Source organism: Venturia canescens, chromosome 1 (assembly GCF_019457755.1).
Source record: "Venturia canescens isolate UGA chromosome 1, ASM1945775v1, whole genome shotgun sequence".
Lineage (NCBI taxonomy): Eukaryota > Metazoa > Arthropoda > Insecta > Hymenoptera > Ichneumonidae > Venturia > Venturia canescens.
The window spans coordinates 38662226-38684696 of record NC_057421.1 but is presented as its reverse complement, the minus strand read 5'-3'; the positions used below and the strand labels follow the sequence as shown (position 1 = coordinate 38684696).

The 22471-nt window shown below is 33.9% G+C and overlaps 2 protein-coding genes across 5 annotated transcripts in view; both read left to right on the top strand.

Annotated features, from left to right (window-relative positions):
* Window positions 1-9537: 9537 nt before the first annotated feature.
* Window positions 9538-22471, top strand: part of grnd (grindelwald) — a 318742-nt gene continuing 305808 nt past the window's right edge. The window contains exon 1 of one of the 3 annotated variants that reach the window (XR_006262810.1): window positions 9538-9804. The gene's annotated coding sequence lies outside the window, so the exon portion shown is untranslated. The remainder of the gene's footprint in view (window positions 9805-22471) is intronic. The other 2 variants (XM_043433356.1, XM_043433355.1) reach the window with 2 other exon arrangements.
* LOC122419082 (uncharacterized) lies at window positions 14688-18208 on the top strand. Of its 2 annotated transcripts, XM_043433348.1 has the most exons (6): window positions 14688-14738; window positions 14825-14879; window positions 15039-15272; window positions 15344-15533; window positions 15923-16032; window positions 16133-18208. In XM_043433348.1, exons 1-6 carry the CDS (start codon window positions 14724-14726, stop codon window positions 18085-18087), a joined length of 2559 nt encoding a protein of 852 aa, XP_043289283.1. In that variant the 5' UTR covers window positions 14688-14723; the 3' UTR covers window positions 18088-18208. The 2 variants fall into 2 exon arrangements, with proteins under 2 accessions (XP_043289283.1, XP_043289284.1); XM_043433349.1 differs by having other exon boundaries at window positions 14695-14879.

The window sequence follows — 22471 nt, the reverse complement described above, 5'->3', positions numbered from 1 at the left end:
CACAGAAAATCCATAAATGAGCATCTGAAGACTTTTGTAATGAATTTTTCACTTCATATTTGTGTTACGGTGGGAGTCAAAAAATAAAATGAATGGCACAGTATATAAATTTTATAGTTTGCAGATTTTTGCTGTATTTCAATGATCCAAATCTATAGTATTAGAGTGGAAAGTTGTTAGAAGTCATGATGTTACATTAAAATCACATAGCGCACATAACATTCAGAAATTCTGTAGGTTTCCATGATGTTGGCAGGTATTATACTTAATCCCATCGAAAACTGAGCAACTGTACACTTATCGTAATGAATGTTTTCACCAATAATTCCACATTTGCAGTTTGCAGAATAGGAATACTCAACATACACGTCATTTCATAAGTATTGTTGTCAATATTTGTGTTTGCCTACCGCATTCTAAAGATTCAAATTTTCATATTATCAGCAAAAAAGCATCCAAAGACTTTTTGGAACAAGTTTCAAAATTTATTACTCGACAGACCAGGTGGAAAAAGAATAACTACACTTATATCAAGACCAGAAACTGTTTTGAGAATCTGTTGTACAAAATGTGCGATTGATGATCATAATTGGAAACCTCTTGAATCACGTTACCACAATCAGCATGAAGAAATAGTAGAAAATCATAGGACACATATTAGGCAACCAATTAATAATATGCATCGATCCGCTGCAAACCGATGGAGTCAAAACAAGGATCGGAAAGAGCAGAGCCATAGTTAAAAAGAAAAAAGACAGCGCAATTGAAAGAGAACAGAAATCAAAATTGTTTCATGTATCTGTGCATTAGTTTCTGAAGACAGTAATTTCAGATCTATTCAGAAATAAGTAGGTGAAGACTTTAGTAATGAATATCTTCGTTAATATATTCCAGTCGGAACCAAAAAGCTAAAAGATTGGCATACCTGCTATTTCACAGAAATATCAAAGTTCATAGGTACTTGCTACGTACCAGTTATACAGACTTTGGTGCTATAGGGAAAAACACTTCAAAATTACATGAACCACATTTTTGAAACTTATTATGACACATTCAAAAAAAAAGTGACAGATACGATGCATGTTGAAGCAAGCAAATTGCTGTAATTTTGTATGTCTCCATGGTTATCCGCTGACAAAATATTTGATCACATCCAAAAATGATCAGGTGTAGACTTACAGACATGAATTTTTCAACCCACAATGCCAATCGCAAACATGTTCAATATACATGTCGCTTCATCACTTTGTCGAACTTTAGAGGTGTTCATTGCATTTCGAAGATACAAATTTTGATATCATGAAAATTAAGCACACAATGACTTATTGAAATTAATTTCCAAATTTATCATGTAACAACTCAAGTGAATATATCTATGCATTTACATGGCTCAAAGATTTTTCAAAACTTGGGTGTATGAACAAGCAATTATGAAGGCTTTTTGTTATAAATATTTCAAATTATCTTGTTGAAATTAATATAAAAAAAATAGAAATATGAATATCTCTCGTATTGTCTGGAGAACAAATAGAAATTGGTATGACAATACACTGTAAGCTAAGGAGGTGGAAAAAAGGGACCGGTGAACACAGCCAAACTAAATGAAAGAAATGATGACAACAATACATTGAATTACTTGACCAAAGTTTTTTAAAATTTATTTGAATTCGTTTACACACAACCATCCACCTCTTTCTTTAATGTAATTACACAACATAGAATTTCTGTTTGGAAAGAACGTTTTAGAGGTTATAATGAACGAACGTTTTTTTTCTCATTGTTATTATTATTATTATTCAACACTAATTAGTCACGTCATTAATAATATCGATTCCTTCCACTTTTCAATAACCACTTTTATTTTTCTACACTCTGCACGCAACAGCACTCCGGCGGTCATAACCTCAAACGTCAACATGACGCGAAATCTCACAAATTTGCTATCTATGTATATATTACGATATCGAAGTAGAACAGATAATTCTTAATTTTCACGACACACATTATTCACGTTTTCACTTCTCAATATTTTACTCACTCTCAGTACACTGTATGAGATCAATTAATCCACTTTTGAGGTTTTATTTATTATAGATATTATTGTCGTGAATTGGGCTCGAAACTTATTGAAACTTCTTTTATGAAAAAAATAAAATTGATTATATCCACTGCCATTTCCAATAATGTTTTATTTATTTAAACGAAATTTGCAAATCTTGCACCGTTGATCCACGGGGCTACGATCGCAATAATAACATAACAGACGATAACAGACGGTATACAAGAAAACATTGAGGACTATCAGAAACTTTCTCATCGGCGATTGGTCGAGACGGATAGATTCTCACCGGTGATTGGTTATGATGGGCATCAAGAAGCCCTTGTATGTATCGGTCTGAACCCATATACGGATACGTCAGCTGCGTAAATGTGTTGGTACTTTTTGCATAATCTTGAGCCCGTGCAAAGTTTTTTCTCAGCAATTACGCCACCGATCATGCTGATTTTGGGCGCAATAGAAAGAGAATTTCTTAATTAGCTGAAAGTTCAATTTTCAAATTGCGACATAACTCCTGAGCTTCGCAATTCAAGAAAATGACATGTCGATTTTACCCCCACCACCGCGAATCGTTTTATTCAGAGATAATATAGTCTCAGCGAGAGCCTCGGGCCAGCAGACGACAGGGCTGTCAATATACTTGTCCCGAGACTCTACCGAGTCTCTTGATCATGCAGAAAAATTGATATTTAAATCCAAGTTTATGCTTACAGGCACGTCTTCCTCTTACCGGACATAGCTACGGCTTTGCGTAGATTTTTTTTTTATCATTTGGAACCGTTTTGGGGGGCGGCGCGATCAATTTTTTTTTTCACCCATATTAAGGGCCACCCTAATGTCGACGGGTCCGTAGTTTCCGATGTCTAGGTATATTTCTTCATGGTTTTCGATGTCTAGGTATGATTCATGATAGTCGTTGCTATTCACATCGACAGCTTCATAGATTTCGAAGGCTCCATGGTTTTTTATATCTAGGCCGACGGTTCCATGGTTTTTGGTGTCCAGATCGCCGGCTCCATAGTTTTCGATGGCTAGGTCGACGACTGCAAGGTTTTCGACATTTAAGTCGACTCCTCCATAGTTTTCGATGTCCAGATATATTTCTTCATGGTTTTCAATGTCTAGGTATATTTTTTTCCACTGTTTCCGTTATCCAGGTCGTCGGCGCTATAGTTTTTAATGTCTAGGTATACTTCTCCATGTTTTTCGATGTCTAGGCATATTTCTCCATGGTTTTTCATGTCCATAGTTTTCGCTATCCCGGTCGACGGTTCCATAATTTTCCATGTCTAGCTATGTTTCTCTACGGTTTGCGATGTCTAGGTTGACGGATCCATGGTTTTCAAAGTTTGGGTTGATAGCTCTATAGTTTTCGATGTCCAGGTCCACGGCTCCACAGTTTTTGATGTCTAGGTATTTTCCCCGTAGCTTTCGATGTCGAGGTCGATGACTCAATGGTTTTCGATGTCTGGATATATTTCATCATGGTTATCGATATCCTGATCGAAGACTCCAAGGTCTTCAATAACAGGAGAGATTTCAAGAACCCAGAATATCGTGAATAAATATCACCAGACACTGATTAACATGAAACTGTCAATCTAGATACTGGAACCTAATGAAACATGATACGAGATGAAAAAGATAATGAAACATGGAAACGTCCTCTCAAACATCGAAAAACAATGATAATAACAGTGTTAACATGGTAATCATTGAGAGATTGTTCTCGACCCCATAAACTATGGCGACCTAAATATCGAAAACTATGGAGCCGTTGACCTCGCCATCGAAAGCCGTAGAGAAATATACCTAGACACCAAAAACTCTTGAGAAATATACCTGGACATCGAAAACTATGGAGCCATCCCCCTGTACTCCTGTTTATTCTTATTGAACTGCTTCAAGATTGGTGGGCTTGAAGACGCTGTTGCAATAAAAGTAGCGCTGCAGCGCTACAAGAAAACTATTCACACGCTTAATCGCACGAAATGCACCTTAGTTCGGAATAAATTTTCAAATAAAATGTATTGCGTATGATATAAATATTGAATCCAAACGGAAATGTGTAGAATTGAATTGAATATTATAGATGGGTATATTTGTTGAATATATCTATTTTTACAATAATTCAATTTAACACATTACATTTTTGATTCTTTATTCAATTCTCATGGAAAACATTTTATTTAATAACAAATGAAGAATTTATATTCGTCTACGATATTTGTTTGATTATATTCTCAGATTTCAATTCCCGACATATTCCATTTTCGTTTCATTTGTTATATCATATGGAAAACATTTTATTCAATAATTCACGAGAAATTGGTTTTTAAATATCCTTTTACATTTTAAAGGAGATTTAAATAAATAAATAAATCCATGCCTCTGCATCTTTGTCATGGCGACAATTTTCATCAGCTCTCCAAAATTGAATATTATCAGATTTGTAGATGATCATTATCATTGTCATTATGCTATTTTATCAAAAATTGGATAGATTCCATTGAAAAATATAAATAAAATAACCCAAGATAGGAGTGACGAATAAGATCAAGGACTACAAAAATATCTACCGAAGAAGCAAACCCATTGTATGAAAAAACACTAAGAAGAAAGTTTAATTCTAGTCGGGGGCTCGACGCATTGAGAAAATTTCTGGTGGTCTGAAAAGAAAATGATGATAGAGATCTTGCGATTGTAATTGCATACGTACAGGCTGGTGACAATGGTTTTGAAATTCTCAGACTTTTGGATACTTCTATAAAAAAATGTTAATAATGCCTGTGCTGTGTGTTCTGCCATGTAGTTTATAGTTGTCAAGTAAGCAGAAAAATGTTCATTATTGACTTGAATTTAAAGAGAACTTTTAAAAGTCTTACGACTATTGGATGGAATCAAATCATTTGAAATGTCATTTATGATTAAAAGATTTTCTGATAAACGTTTTTCCAAAGTAAAACAGTAATTGCATGTTTTCGATTGCAGAATCTTGTAACAATACAAGCCGCTACCGCGTCCCTTGATCCCCAGTGCTGATAAATGTGGAAGAGGCTTGTCGCAGCTTCACTATTTCTCATTCGTCATTTATTCATGGTATGCTATCGAGTCAGAGCAATGTCAGATGGTTCCACGTGGTGGTATTTTTCATTTCACACAGAAGTTTTGGAGACTTTGTCGTAACGAACCAAGCTCATGGATTCCCAAAGTATTAGAACTTGTTACGTACACTTTATACTCGCTTTTCTTGTGGAAGGTCATTCCTCGGTCATTCGAGCTTTACTCGACGGACAGGGAATTATTTCTTGTATTTTCCTCGAGTTTACATATTATTTTCACACCACCGTTCATTTCGTCCTCGACACCGCGAAATCTTGGGTTTTTGAAAATTCAGCCACAGCAAAACTAATGCGTGTTTTTTTTTCGTTTCCGGTCTTGCAGAGTTTTGTTTCACGGTACAATAATAGGAAGGGACCCGGAAATTTGCCTGGTTCAAAAGCAAAACAGGCAAACGAACCGGCAAAGATTTTGTTGATCCGAAAGAAGGAGTGATAAAAACGTTGTATTCATCATTTTTAATCATTACCTTTTGATAAAACATCCTAAAACAGAATATAAACTGCACAACTGATAAACTCGTTTAGCGTCATGTTCAATTTTAATTAAAATTCTACAGTCAATTGATTTCTGAAGTAATATTCAAGTTTCAATTCGATTTTTTGACGTCGATAGATTTTGCAGTGGAAAGGGTGCACAATTTCTTAATAATACTTTTAACTTCAAACCGATACGGAGTGATTTTCTACGATCGCAATATTGGTACATCTGTTCGGAAGAACAAAATCAATTGGTCAACATGGTTTTACAAAGTCTCGGGCGTCTCATGGAAATATTCCAAGCTTTTGGACCTCATAATAAAAATTCTCATCGCTTGTCCAGATTGTGTGAAATCTCAACTGATTCATACCAAGACATTCCTTGAGCCAGGGGCTTCATATAAGTGGTGAGATTCATGGGTCACTTGTGAGAATCGAAAAATCCAGAATATTGTCTGAAACCTTGTTTATCAGAACTTTCGAAAAACACGAGAAACATTCTAGATTTAGGTCAACAAAATTTTGCTCAACGACCATTTTTCGCAATTTTCACCTATTTTCACGGTATTTTGGAATTCGGCTTCAGCATGTCAAAATAAATATATAGAGAGAGATGGGTGTAGATGAATATATAAACTGCTTTATTGGGTGATCAGATGTTTCAATTTTATGATCATTATTTCAATTTTTCAATATATCCCATAAAATTTCAGATTTCGAGTCCACAAAAAGTCGTCAAATAAACCTGAAACACAGCACGAATGCTGTAAAAAAAAACTAGAGACAAGTACGTTTATGCCCTCTGGGAAGTCATCTGTAAAATCATGGAAATCAATGGTCGTAAGACTTTAAATCCAAGAAACAAAACGTTGTTAAATAAATGCAGAAGTTGCCGAGCACATCGCACTACGAACAAAAGAATTACAAAAGAAGAAAAATAGGACACAACAAATTACAACTACAAAGAATACAAAGACAAAACATTACAAAAACAAATTGCGACTAAAATAAATTAATATCGTAAAAATTTAAAAAAAATTACCCACGGAAAAAAATTATATACCAAAAAATTGAAACAAAAAAAATTTGGCCTTTATACTGGGCGTTTTACTCGACTTTCGAATTTGTGAGTATAAGATACAGGTAAATTAGATAATATTAGCTAGAAAAAAAAACGCCAAGTACAACGGCCAAATTTTTTTTGTTTCAATTTTTTGGTATATAATTTTTTTCCGTGGGTATTTTTTTTTTTTATTTTTATGACCTTAATTTTTTTTAGTCGCAATTTGTTTTTGTAATGTTTTGTCTTTGTATTCTTTGTGGTTGTAATTTGTTGTGTCCTATTTTTGTTCTTTTGTAATTCTCTTGTTCGTAGTGCGATATGCTCGGCAACTTCTGCATTTATTTAACAACGTTTTGTTTCTTGGATTTAAAGTCTTACGACCATTGATTTCCATGATTTTACAGATGACTTCCCAGAGGGCATAAATGTACCAGTCTTTAGTTTTTTTACAGCATTTTAAAATCAGACAAGTCACTTGATGAATTTACAAAAGAGAACAGGATTATTCAACTGGACAAAATTCTTGACATAACAGAGCGAAATTAGGAATTGAACAAGTTTCTTGACATAAAGGAAAGAAACCGCAAAATTGGAAAAATTTATTGAAATTAAAGAGACAATCTCATTCATATCATGAAACACCAACGATTTGTGTCATAATCTTTTTTTATGCTTCAACCATATAAGAAATAAACACAACTATTATATTTTGAACATAAATTCTCACACTCTTGTTCATTTTCATGTCTGCTCCTAATATTCCAGTTGTTCGAACATACGCGTAGCGGGCGATGTCTAAAACGTACCGTTACAATATCTGTATGAAAAATACAGTAAAATTGAAAGCAATTGTTTAAGAACACGCAAAAATGTTTGTTGTAATATGGAATTTTGAAAAACTGTTTTTACAAAATACTTTCGCCCTTTCTTTAGGAAGAATGACAAAAATTACCATTTGTAGCAGCCACACGTTTTTTAATTTCATGATTTATAGCTAAATATATAGAAAAAAATAAATTATGCTAGGCAGCCTTCAAAATTTTCTGATGGTAACAAAATTTTAGAAGATTCATTACTCCATGGAACATTAACACCTTTTACTGTGAGAGCAAAAAAAACTCTTCTCTTCGTGATTTTTGAGAAAAAAAAGATAAAATCGAAAAGTGGCTTGAGCACTAGCTAAATTTTTTTTTTTAATCTGAAATTTTGGAAAAATTGCTTCTCTTTGATGTAGTAAACATTTCCGATGGAACTCCGAAAAAAAAATTCGATTTCATTTTTTTTTGCTTTTTGGAGTATAGGCGACGCTATAAATTTCTGAAAACAATTTTTTAGTAATCCTAATAACTATACGAAAGATTTAAAAAAAATTGTCCAGGCTGCTATGACACATCTCGGCTAAATTCTTTGATATTTTTAAAAATGGGTTTAGGCTATCTGATACGCGGGAAATTTCTGAAAACGAATGTTTTCGTCATGAAATGACTATACCTACATACATTTCAATTATTATCAGACGTATTGCTATGACACCGACTGCCTTTTTTTGACATAGCAGAAATGGCCTCCCACGCAGTCGCCACACTTTTGATCACAACTACCCGCTTAGTCGGGTTCAGTTTAATAAAACCTAACGATTCAATACAGTTTTGGCCGTAATGCTCTCGCACTCTTACTGCGCTCTTACTAATGATTTCTTAATTATAAAATTAATTTTTGTATGATTTTAACAATGAAACAATGTCCATGATATTTTAACCCTTTTATCTAATTTTAATTTCATGCATAGGTAAAATTTAAAAGTTTTTTTTATTTGCTTCGTACAATTTTTCGTGATTTTTTTATTTTGAAGCTGCACAAATTCTAGATCATACCGCTGCCTCTTGGATTTTAGCTTTTATCAAATAAACAATTCAAAAGCGATCCACTTTTTATTTTTACAAAATTTCATAATTGTACTTTGTCATACGATGGCTTTATAATTAATTAAATTATTCAATTTTCTTAAGGAGGTCACCCCGTGTGGCAGCCGGACTTTTGAGGTTTTTTCGCGATCTTTCTGCGGTGAGCAAAAAACATCTACTTTTTAAATTTGAAGGATTTATTTTATTGTTATTTCAACTCTGTGATAGATTTTTTTACTCTGATATCTCGAGTTAATTCAGTGTATATTACTTCATAGGAACCCACGAGTTTCTCTGTATTTTTGCATAGAAATATTAAAAATTGAAGGGTTATTGAGCTATAAAACATGTTTGAAAATTGAAATTTTGTGTTTAGTTTACCTTGGTAACTGTTTCAATTCATTTAGTTATTTCTACGTCATTATAAAATTAGAAAGATGGGGCATCGGTTTTTGAAATGTTTTCAAGCGAGGTTTTTGTGTGTATATATAGGATGTTTTTGAGTTGTGTATTTGAATTTTTTTCCACGTTTTAAAATAATTTTCAGTAAGGTTTAACGCTTTTTTTTTTTACAATGTTTGTGATATTTAGCATCTTTAAACTTCAGAAGCAATCTTGATCGGCAATAGAGAGGTGAAAAATGGAAAACTTTTAAGTAGATTTTTAACTTTCAAATTCATAGTTAGAATCAGAAACAGGAACAATGAACGAAAACAGGAACAATGAAAGAAAATATAAGAAACTGAAAGACGAAGGTTACAGACCCGGCTGTCGAGGAGTTGCGCACGCAGGTTGGCAACAGGTAAGTAAATGCTTAGATCATAGAATGAATGAGTAAAGAGGAAGGGGGAGACAGTGGAAGAGAGAAAGCAATAGTTGCACGGTTTCCGTCGCAGGTGTAGGGCAGTGGAGAGCTTTGACTCGATGAAATCGAAGAGTGGGAGAGTCGTAACTGTGACCGGTAGACCTGGAATTTTCAAGTTGACTCTTATAATCGACAGTCGCTCTCGGAAATTCAGTTAACTTAGACCTATCAAGTTACTTAAAAAAAAAATCAGTATGTGATAAAGTGATTTCGTGTTTGTACATAAAGAAGTTGGATACACATTATCGTATATGTGCGATAATTTTTCTAAAGAACTACCATTTTTGACAATTGTCGAGTACACTAATAAACGAGTAAGCTCTATTGAAATTTTTGATGACTACGCTTTTCTTAATAACAACTGATTTTAAGTGTACTATTACGAATTTCACTACTGATGTTCGTGATAGGAAATCACGCTGAATCTAAAAAAATTTGGCGATAAAAATAGTCATCAATTTGGGATCCTACTACGCTCACTGTGCAATCAGCGAAATAAGTTTTGAATGCAATCAAAGTACCGAATAACCACTTTAGTCCGGTATTCACTACGTAGAAGCCAAAATTGCAGTACGATCGAAAAGCAAGTAAGAATAAAAAACACGAGCATATGAGTGACCCTAGGAAAAAAAAGGTTGGAACAAGTACATTAATCGTCCCTCGATAATTCCATCCATAAAAAGAAAATTTCACAAATCTTGAAAAAAACATCTTTAAAAAAAACTAATCTGTATCTATTTTTTAAAGTGTCAGAAGAATCAAATAACAAGTAAAAATAAAAAACCGCAAAATCGCGCTTGAAATCATTTTGGAAACCGATGCCTCATTCTTCTTATTTGATTCGAAGGGCTAAATCAATTTAAAAAAAGTCCATCTAATTTACGTGCAGCATTAAAATTTATTATATCAATTCAAGACCAAGTATTTTCTAATAAGTTGAAAAACGTTACCATTTGATTTACGTGCAGTACTAAAATTTATGATATCAATCGAAGGACAACTCATTTATGGGTAACTCCAAATTTCAACGTTATGAAATTGTTCTAAGAAGCTTTTAAATCCAAAAAAATCACATGCAAGCTAGTCATTTCTTACTCTATGGTGGCAGAGACTCATAAGAAAATCGATTCTTTTCAGACTTTCAGGATCCTCTAGTATTATTCACAAAATTCGACGTCAATTGGATCGATACAAATTATGTTTAAATATGAGTTAAAAGTACTTGTCCGGCTCATCACTATTGATTTAAATAAAAATCAATCATAAAAAAACGAAATTGTACGGCAGAATCAGGTTAAAAATCTATTGAAATGCGATTTATTATTAGTTTAATGTTCTTAATAATAGTATAGGTTAGTTATACCGAATGAAATTCGTTCGCTGGAAAAAGTGAGAAATAAAAATTGCCGTCATTCCAATACAAACTGGGGAGTTATTTTTGGAAGCTTCAGCATATTTAATGTGCAAAATGTTTTTTATTTATCGATGCCACAATAGCATCCTTTTTATATTACAGGACAATTCGTTTCCATTCTTATTAAATTAGTGCAATTAAGGGAATATTACGTGAAGATAACTCTCAAATTCCCTTTGCGTGAATATTTGTGCTCTATCAGTTATAGAAAAGTCCTGATTTTTATTTGAATAAACCATTTTAATGGAAAGTGATGGGCCGGACAAGTACTTTTAACTCATATTTAAACATAATTTGTATCGATCCAATCGACGTCGCACATTGTGGATAATATCAGAAGCTCCTGAAAGTCTAAAAAGAATCGATTTTCTTATAAGTCTCTGCCACCATAGAGTAAGAAATAACTAGCTTTCATGTGATTTTTTTGGATTTAAAAGCTTCTTAGAACAATTTCATAATGTCGAAATTTGGAGTTATCCATAAATTAGTTGTCCTTCGATTGATATCATAAATTTTAGTGCTGCACGTAAATCAAATGGTAACGTTTTTCAACTTATTAGAAAATACTTGGTCTTGAATTGATATAATAAATTTTAATGCTCCACGTAAATTAAATGGAATTTATTTTAATTGATTTAGCTGTTTGAATCAAATACGATGAATGCGGCATCGGTTTCCAAAATGATTTCAAGCGCGATTTTGCGGTTTTTTATTTTTACTTGCTATTTGATTCTTCTGACACTTTAAAAAGTAGATACAGATTAGTTTTTTTTTTAATATAACATTTTTTCAAGATTTGTAAAATTTTTTTCGAATTGTTCTGTTTTTTTTTATGAAATAATTTTTTTTACAATTTTTTAAACAATTTTTTTTTAAGTTTTTTTTATGGATGGAATTATCAGCAAATGAGGGACGATCAATGTACTTGTCCCAACCTTTTTTTTCCTAGGGGAAGTTTATGGTTTGATATCACGTCTTTTTTCTCAAAAGTTCCTTATTTATGTTCAGATGACCATAGGATTTTAGTTTAAATTTCTATGAATTATTTATGATTTTCGGCTTATAACGTTGGTTTTCACGAAAAAAGACCTATTTTTCGTCAAAATTGTACTGATAATATTTCATCACAGGTCTATCCTTGGACTTTGGCAATTTTTTTCCTTGTACTTTAATATGTTATGCTCTTTGGGAACCCAAAAACACGGTGGAAAGCGGGTAGTGGTCCGAGATATGATTTTCGGCTTATAACGTTGTTTTCCACTAAAAAAGACCTATTTTTCGTCAAAATTGTACTGGAAATATTTCGTCACAGGTCTGTCATCGTACTTTGGCGATTTTTTTCCTCGTACTCTAATATATTTTGTGAATTAGAAACCCAAGAGCACGGTGAAAAGCGGGTTGGAGGCCGAGATATGATTTTCGGTGTGTAACATTTATTTCGTCGAATAAAGATTGATTTGATGTGAAAAATTATCGCCATGGATCTATCCTTAGACTTCGTCGATTTTTCCCAAATCTTCATACGAAGAAAGAAGAGAAGTAGAGACTTCTTTAATAGAACAGATATTTTGATCTGTTTTCTCCAAAATTCAAGTGAAAGATAGATAAAATGCAATGCACAACAAATCCAACAGAATTGACCATTTCTAAATGTCGCTTTTGCATTCTGCATCTAGAGATTTTCGTGTCATCCAAAACGTGCCCCTGATCAAAAATATTTTCAAAGTTTGCAAGTGGCCGCGCTGAGGTCCAATTGTCTACAGTTTGACAGTTACCGAAAAAAAGCACCAGAAAACTTCTAACATTTATTATGCCAGAATTCAACAGAGCAACAGAATATTCAATGAGGTTTACGGTACCGGCATTGATTTTGGAGGAAAACAATTTCAGGACAACTTAGAAATTAATTTAGAAATTTAAAAACTCAGAATAGAATTTAGAAAAAGGAAAATTTAGGAATTTAGAAAATCTGAAGACTTTAGTGGTGAATTTTCCAGATTACATGTTATGGTTGGAGTAAATAATTTAAATGATTGGCACACATGCTGCGACACAAAAATATGAAAGTTTGGAGGTATTCGCTTCATAGCAGTAATACAAACTTCAATACTATTTGAAAAGAAACACTTTAAATCTTGCTGAACCAAGATCCATTACATATTACCATAATCAAAGATAGGGGGTGATACTTAGCATACATATTTATACACAGAAATTTCAGAGTTCGCAGGGATCTGCTGCGATTCAATGCATCTACGCAATGAATTTTGAAGACAGCAATTTCAAATCTATCCATAAATGAGCAACTGGAGACTTTGGTAATGAATTTTTCACTTCATATTTATGTTACGGTGAGAGTCAAAAAGTAAAATGAATGGCACAGTATATAAATTGTATAGTTTGTAGATCTTTGCTGTATTTCAATGATCCGAATCTACAGCATTATAATGAAAAGTTATCAAAATTCATGATGTCACATTAAAATGACATAGCGCACATTGCATTCAGAAATTCTGTATATTTCCATGGATGTTGGCAGGCATTATATTTGATCGTATCCAAAACTGAGCAACTGTAGATTTATCATAATGAATCTTTCACTAATAATTCCACATTTGCAGTTTGCAAAGTGGGAATACTCAACACACATGTCATTTCATAAGTTCTATTGTCAAAATTTGTGTTTACCCATTGCATTCCGAAGATACGACTTTTCATATCATCAGAAAAAAAAGCATCCAAAGGCTTTCTGGAACATGTTTCCAAATTTATCACTCGACAGACCAAGTAGAAAAAGAATAACTATACTTATACCAAGACCAGAAATTTTTAAAAAAATATGATTTACAAAATGTGCAATTAAATATCATGGCTAGAAATCTCTCGAATCATGTTACCTCAATCAGCATGAAGAAGTAGTAGAAAATCAGAGGACACATCTCAGGCAACGAATTAATAATATGTATCGATCCGCTGCAAACCGATGGGGTGAAAACAAGGATCGGAGAGGGCAGAGGCAAACTTAATATCAAGCAAAATATAGGAATGTTTAAAAATGATGATGACACAATAAATAAATTAGAAAACATTTATTCAATTAAAGTTTCTAACATCATTCTAACAGTTCCGTGTGTTTTTCTTTTATTAATTCGTATATATATATAACCTATTTACACATGATATATATAACAACGCAACTGACGATATATTTACACCGAACAATATTTCTCGCACTCTGGTTTAATTCAAGGATCATTTCAGTTAACACTTATTTCCAATCGAACGAAATAATGAAATCTTAAAAAGTTTCGTTGACATATGCATCGTGCATTTTTTTATATTCTTTTTCACACACATCACAGACTATATTTACGTGGCCGTTTTGATACCGGTGTAGTATGTCACAAATTTTAACAAAATAAATAGTAATATGCACTTCGTTAGATGACGAAAATTATTTTTATTTATCCCGCACGCACTTCATAATGTCGAAACTCTGTGTATCCGATCAAAAACTGACACATTGTTTGTACATATATATATATATATCGAATTTATGACTGCTGTTACCGTGTGCTACGTTTTTTTAAAGACGTTGTATCGAAACTTCAAGATCAAAATAATGTTTGGATTTTCTGCTAAATTTTAGTTGAAAAATAGTGACTAAAATAATGATTTCAATTTTTCACTACTAATATACTCGTATTTTAAACATTTTAATAGTAAGAAAAAAAGGTTTTTATAAGAAAAGACTTGTATGACTCCAGCAGTTATATGACGTAGAAGGTTAGGTGGCAACGTCGCTTAGCGGAACAAGACATGTGTCAAAGTTGTGTGAGTACGTGCGACCACAAATCATGGCAAACAGAGAACAATCCCGATATAAAGGGAAATTTTGCAAAAAAAAAATTTTGTTGCAGCGAGAAAACATCATTGAGAGCAACAAGAAGAGGAATAGAAAAAAAAATGAAGCAAGTATGTCTGGATAAATATTTTACTGCACGTAAATCATGTGTACCTAACCTCACTCATTTTGTGATTGAACCGCACGCGAATATATTATTTCACTGTTTATTATATGTATTTATTTTTTAAGATTTTCATACTGTTATTTTATGCATATTGTTCAAATAGTGAAAGGTTGTCGGATAATCGATGCTGAATCGTTTGCAAAGGATATGTGGTGCAAAGATTGTAAAGTACCTTTGTCACTCCGAGATACCCAAGAAGAAAAAAAAAGTGCACTTTCAAGTATTATCACCGTAAAGTGTTGGTCTTGTTCTAAGTTATTCGAAATTACCACGTCACCGATGGAACAGTTGTCTACGACAAGACCAACCTACAATATCAACTCAAGACTCGTCATTGGTACGTTAATCACCGGACTCCAATTTTTTTTATTATGGGTCATGTACTTTTACGAGTTTTTTCATTCCTAGGTACCATCGAAAGTGGAATTGGTGTGACACATTTAAACAAAATTTTATCGGCAGCTGACCTCCCAATTTTTCACCCATCAACATATAAGAGATATGAAAGAAAAGTCGGTGTAGCGATAGAGAGTCTCGCAAAAACTAGTTGTCTCGAGAATATAAAGATAGAAAAAGAGTTGACAATCGAAAAAGAAGGGTAACATGCATAGTAGCTTACAATAGTTGCATGCTATTGAGTATATACATACTCAATAGTGTATATACATACTCAATAGTGAGCAATTATCATAATCTCTTTCGAATAAATTATATTATATTATATTTTATATCATTTAAATTATGTGAAATATAATACAATATAAACTGTATTATAAGGGGTATTATTGTAGATTTACTATATTCGCAATTGAGTATAGCTGCGTCTCTAGATATTTAACAGCAATTATCATTTTTTATAAATTATTTCTATATATAGACATGAATATTATATATAAAATCATGTTTGTCCGAGACTGCGCTCCAATTATCATGCATTTTTAAATAATGTTCATACGTATTCCATAACATTTTAATTTATACTAATAGTCTGAAGAATGCAAGCGATTGGACACAAAATTCCATAGTAGAGTTGACGATAAGTTACGATGCAGGTTGGCAAAAAAGAGGATCGGGTCGATGTTACAATAGCACAACAGGTTTGTGTGAAAATAATATAATATAAATAATAAATATATTTAAAATGTATAAATATAATTTTAAAAAATTATAAGTAATAACATTGAGATTTGATAATAGGTCACGGTACTGCCATCGGATTTTATTCTGGTAAAGTTCTCGGCTACGCAACCCGAAACAAACGTTGCACGGTTTGTGAATACGCGGAACGATATGAAGAAAATAACAACGTCATGACAGAAACCAAAAACAAGCATGACTGTCGAAGGAATTTCGAAGGATCTTCTAAAGCCATGGAGGCGGACATGGCTCGAGAAATATTTATCGATAATCCCGATTTTATCGAAGCAAGCGTCAGATTGGGAACACTAATTGGTGACGACGACTCGAGTACAATCGCAACTTTACGCCGTGAAGCTGGATATGACATAAAAAAGTTGAGCGATAAAAATCACGCTGTATCGAAACTCAGCAAATGTTTGTATGCTGTACAATTACCTACCAATTTGGTGAAGTACTTCAAATATTGTTTTTCATGCGTACTGGTCAAAAATAAGAATAATACTTCAGCGACTAAAGCCGGTTTACTAAACATCGTCCCTCACGCTTTTGATTCCCACGAGGAATGCGGTGATTGGTGCACATATACGAAAGATCCTATCAACTATCGCCACAAACTGCTACCCGGAGGAAAAGGACTCACAGGAGACACTCGTCGACAAAAATTACAAACTATTTTTCAAACGTTTGCTAATAACGCTGAAAAACTGAGCCCGTGCAGTTCAAGTCAAGCGAATGAATCTATGAACAGAACAATCGTCAGTACCGCTCCCAAACATTTACATTATGGAGGATCATCATCAAATGATATTCGAGTTGCTGCAGCCATCGTTCATAAAAACATTGGGAATACTTCAATTGTCGACGTAACGAATAAATTGAAGACCCCATTATCTGAATCGTCTTTACGGTATCGCGTAAAACTAGACGAAATGGCACAAGAAAGAAAAAGAAAAGCTGAAACGTTGGAATTTAAAAAACGTCGACGACAATTGTCAGATCGATCCAGTCGAAAAAGGTCGAAAACCAGCACCAAGGAAGGAATTTGTTATCAATCCGGTTGTGGATTTGATCTTGGGATGGAATTTATTGACCAACCAATGGTGTCACTTTTGTCAAATGCAGTCGAAGATTTCACAATTGTTTACTTTGATTTGGAAACGACAGGATTTGGCAAAAGCAAAGAAATTGTTCAAATAGCTGCAGCGCACGAATCAGCGACTTTCGACGCATATGTGATGCCTACGAGAGAAATATCAGCTCAAGCGAGTGACGTAACAGGCCTTGTAAAACGATCGAACGTTTTGTATTTGCACAATGAACCGGTCATTTCTTTGACGGAAATCGATGCTATGGAGGGATTTTTCCAGTTTTTGAATAAAATTGAAAAAAAAATTATCTTGGTAGCGCACAACTGTTTTTCGTTCGATAGTGGAGCGCTCATAGACGTCATACAACGTTTAGGCTTACTATCAAAATTCACACAATCTGTCATTGCTTTTGCCGATACTTTGCCACTCTTCAAAATAAAATTAAAAAATAAGCGTGATTCAAAAGCGAGTTACAAGCAAAACGTGCTTGCTGAAGAATATTTGGGTACCAATGCTTCAGTAGGTGCACATAATGCCGTCAACGATGTAAAAGTTTTACAACAGTTGGTAACGCATCCAGCTATCAATATTGAAAAAAAAGATATTTTTGAAAATTCAAAAACAGTCAATTGCTTAATTTCGAAAAAAAATATTTCCGCGACAGTATCCTGCTTCAAACGAGATCTCCAAATTTTTAACTTATCGAATGACAAAGAAAATGGACGCGTATCATCTGGAATGATTACGAAAATAGTTGCTGCCGGAATAACACTCGATAATCTTTTTCAAGTTTATAAATCTAGTGGAGAAAAAGGTATAAATATTTTACTTGCTCAAGACATTGGTGGCAAACCACGCGTTAGTAAAAATAAAAAAGTAATAAGCGATTTATGCAAAAGAATATCTTTTCTATGTAGAAAGTGATAAGTGCATATCGTTAAAACAAACTGCGTAGAATATGTTGTACTGTACCTGTACTACACTATATCTTTACTCTATAACTATTGTTGAATAAATGAAAAATTAGTTTTTCTTGTGAAATTAATTTCAGTTTATTTTTTTCAAGCACCCATCTCTGAAATATACTAAATACTATAATGATTGATATTACGTATAGAAAACACGTAATAAAGAATGTCTATGTGCTTTTCCTGATTTTACATGCACAATTTACCACTAAAATTATATATATATATATATATATATAGGCATATATCAAGAGAAGCGGTAGCAGCTTAGACAATAGACACACGTATTCACGTGCGATGGTTTGAGTTGGTTATGCGGCGTTGCCAAATTTATTTCCAATCAGTCCGTGTAGTCCGTCGCATTCGTAAATCAGTGCGATTAACTCGATTTTTCTCTCTTATTTCATCGATAACCCTACATCTAATGTACGTCAATTTATTCCCTGGAATCTGAAGTTGCATGTGTTTATTTTTCATTAACAAATAGTGGGATTTTCACGCAGAAAAAAATAAAAAACCAAACCTCGGCACCCCTGACGCCATAAGACATATGTCAAGAGTGTACAAAAGTGGTGATTTTGGAATTAAATATCTCAATTTCTAGACGGTAAATCGTTGTGAAATTTCTCTACAAGTCGGTCTTTGCTTTGAATTTCGTGTTCGCAAAATTTTATGTAGCTACGGTGAAAAATAATTTTCACGTAAGAAACGATACAACCTCCTTAATGTCTGCTGTGCTGCCGTGTGCTACGTTCTGAAGTTGACGTCAGATTTGCGATCATCAACAACCAATTTCAACAACCAATCACAACGTCTAAAAATGGATGTCGTCAGATCCAACCAATCAGAAACTCAAGAGCATCAAAGTGCGTTTGATGGTGTTTCTAAATACAGACGCATGAATTCTTGAATGTGTTGGTAACTTTTGCATAATCTTAAGCCCGTACAAAGTTTTTTCTCAGCAATTACGCCACCAATCATGCTAATTTTGGGTGGAATCGAAAGAGAATTTATTAATTAATCTTCAGTTCAATTTTCAAAGCCTCAGATGACTCATAACTTCGGTAATTCAAAAAAATTACTTGCCAATTTTACCCCCACCACGGCGAATCGTTTTATTCAGAGAAAGTATACTCGGCGAGAGCCTCGGGCCAGCAGACGACAGGGCTGTCAATGTACTTGTCCCGAGACTCTACCGAGTCTCTTGATGTAGGCCCCTAATTTTTTTCGACTACTAGTAGATAGTATGTAAACTAAAGCCACATAATCATTTGTCGACATCGGTAAGAGCCATTTAGACATACAGTAACAATAACTCATAGCTCATAGTACACAAAAACAACTCTATCTCAGCTAAACAGTATCGATAAGACCAACCCGAATTATCCGCTTCTATATCAGCTGGGAAAAACAATTACTCCTCACAGTCCTAACTCACGATGATCAACCGGCCCAAGTCCACCGATATCGTTAGAACTAAATCACGTCGTTACGTAAAATTCCCTCATCCTAAAAACCGAGCCAATCAAACCCTCTAATATACTTTCCCACGCTTTTTTCCACCAGCATGCAAGCCTGGGAAACCTCTTATCATCTCAACAGCCTCCTCAAAAAAAAAACAGTTAACACCAGCTTTTCAAAAGGTTACAATCGAATATCAAACGTAATAACTTTTCTTCAACCAAGTAAAATTGTTAAACTCAGCGAAATTCAAATTCAAATCTATCTCATCTTGTAATAAAAGTGTAACTCTGCATTAATAAACAAAGTCATATTTTGTAGTAACAAAATATCTTCAAACACTTTTTTATTCAACGACCTTCAACATCGACTCCGTGGTTGGAAGATCTCTCCCCAATCTACGGATATTGAAACCTCCACCTCAAGGTCACGTTTACCTACAATATAACGTATGTACTCGAGAACTGTCCAAAACCTCAAAGAAGACTCACCAACAGTGATCGACCAATCGATACATCGTTCTTTGCATCGAGGATTGAACGATCTCATCTAAATCTCCCTCTCGGGACGTAACAGTTTTAACCATATGTTTCCAAGAGATTCAACAACAGATTCGGTATCTATCCAGCACTTGTAATACACTCATTTAAACCATTTATATTATGTACTAAATTATATTAATTTTTTAATTTTATCGCAATTCCTATAAATAATAACCGTCAAACTCCGGTTTGTTTTGATTTGACTACACGTTTTCAAGAGACTCGGGGTGCGTTCGACTTGGGCGCTTACCATGGACGTAGGAAATACATGGACGGAACCTTAAGTACCCTTTTTGATGAGGGGGGTGAAGCCTCGGGGGCAAGGAGAAAAGCCGCGGTAGCCATCATGGTTGGTCAGATTCGTGTCTATCCTCACGGTGCGCGGCGTGATTTTAACAAAACTATCCCGTGATCGCAGACAAAATACCGGCGAGCAGTTTTGATTAGTTCGAGGTTATACACCAACGTCAAATAGTGTTCCCAGTGTTCCACAGTCGTGCTGTAATATATTGTGAAAAACTTTATACTGTTTTTATTATAATAGGCCGGATTGCTATGCAAAAGGTTGCAAAACAATTCCGGACGTCTACAATGTTTATTTATTGCAAAAAAATAAATTTCATAGCTATTTTGTACAATGCGTACCAGTGTATTTTTTCAATACATCCCTTATTTAACTAACCAGCATTTCGCTTAACTCATCATTGTAAATGATATCTCAATTACGAAATATTCGTGTCTTATAATCGATTGAAGGTTAGATTTTTATTTGCGTGTCATAATTTATTGGAGGTTAACTTTTTTTAAAACTGCTTATCCCCATCATACGATTTCGCCGTGAGAATATACATCGCCGCCGCCATCATGGTTGTTCATATCCGTGAAAATAGACTTTCATTCCCCTCACCCTTCAGGCTTCGCCCCCCTCGGCTAAGGCTCCGTCCATGTATTTCCTACGTCCATGGCGCTTACGCGCTTTCAGCGCTCACGCTTATAAGCAGTGGTTCGGACGCTGAAAACCCGTAAGCGCCCAAGTCGAATGCACCCTCGGTATTACGTCCATATGCAGAAAATCATTAGTGTCAGTACACCAAATCAACCAATTGATATCTCTAGAGAAATCATTGGTGTTATATACGGACATGCATCTTTGAGTGTGTTTCGGAAAACGACCAATGAAGAACCAGAGAGGATCCAAGGGGCCTTTGAAGGTATTGGTAACTTTGCGTAATTTTCAACACGTGCAAAGTTTTTTCTCATTAATTACGCTACTGATCGTGTTGATTTTAGGCTCATTCGATAGAGATTCGACCTTGAAAATTAGTGTCCAAACTAATTTTCGTTCCATGGAACATCTTCTCAGCTTCGCGATTCACGAAAATGACATGCAAATTTTACCCCCGCACCACCACGAATCGGTTTATTCGGAGATAATATAGTCTCGGCGAGCTCGGGCCAGCAGACGACAGGGCTGTCAATGTACTTGTCCCGAGACTCTACCGAGTCTCTTGATAACAAGTAATAAAATTATCCTAAGGAAAAAAAGTTTGGGACAAGTACGTTGATGGTCCCTTGTTTCCCGATCATATCACGCAAATGTAAAAAAAAATCCATAAAAAAAATTATCAAACCAAGTATAATTGATTTCTACAGAACAATTCGAAAAAAATTCCACAAATCATGAAAAAACATCATATTTAAAAAATACAAATCTGCAATTATCCTTTAAAGTGTCAAAAAAAAATCAAATAACACGTAAGAAAGAAAAAATCAAAAAATTGCGCATGAAATCATTTTGGTAACCGATGCCTCATTCTTCTTATCTTATTCTAACAGTTGAATCAATTAAAAAAAAATTAAATCTAAGTTACGTGCAGCATTAAAATTTATGATATCAATTCGGGGTCAAGTATTTAATGGTAATTCGGAATACTCGTGTAGTCCAAAAAATAAATGCACGATGATTTATAAGAAGTTGTTCGATCTATTCTCTGGAAACTTGCTTCAATAATGAGCAATTAATTACTAAAGGTTATAAAAATCATTACTAAAGGTTATAAAAAAAAACTATTTCAAACGTAATGAATAAAAAAAATGAATCTGTTAAATCTTGGTAATGTATGAAAAACATTTGGTTCAAAGGAACAAAAGGTTGTCAAATAAATGCAAAAGAGACGAGTACATCGGATGACGAATAAACAAAATTTTTAACATAATGGTATGTAAAAAAAATTATGAAACCAACTGTAAATAATTTCAACAACACAATTAAGAAAAGCTTTCACAAATCGTGAAAAAAACATTATATTTAGAAGAAATACAAATCCGTAATTATAT

Coding starts and splice junctions, on each gene's coding strand:
- LOC122419082 (XM_043433349.1), top strand. CDS start 14,762: ATGGCAAACAGAGAACAATCCCGATATAAAGGGAAATTTTGCAAAAAA. Junction 14,880..15,038: donor TAGAAAAAAAAATGAAGCAA/GTATGTCTGGAT, acceptor TTGTTCAAATAG/TGAAAGGTTGTCGGATAATC. Junction 15,534..15,922: donor TTGACAATCGAAAAAGAAGG/GTAACATGCATA, acceptor TTATACTAATAG/TCTGAAGAATGCAAGCGATT.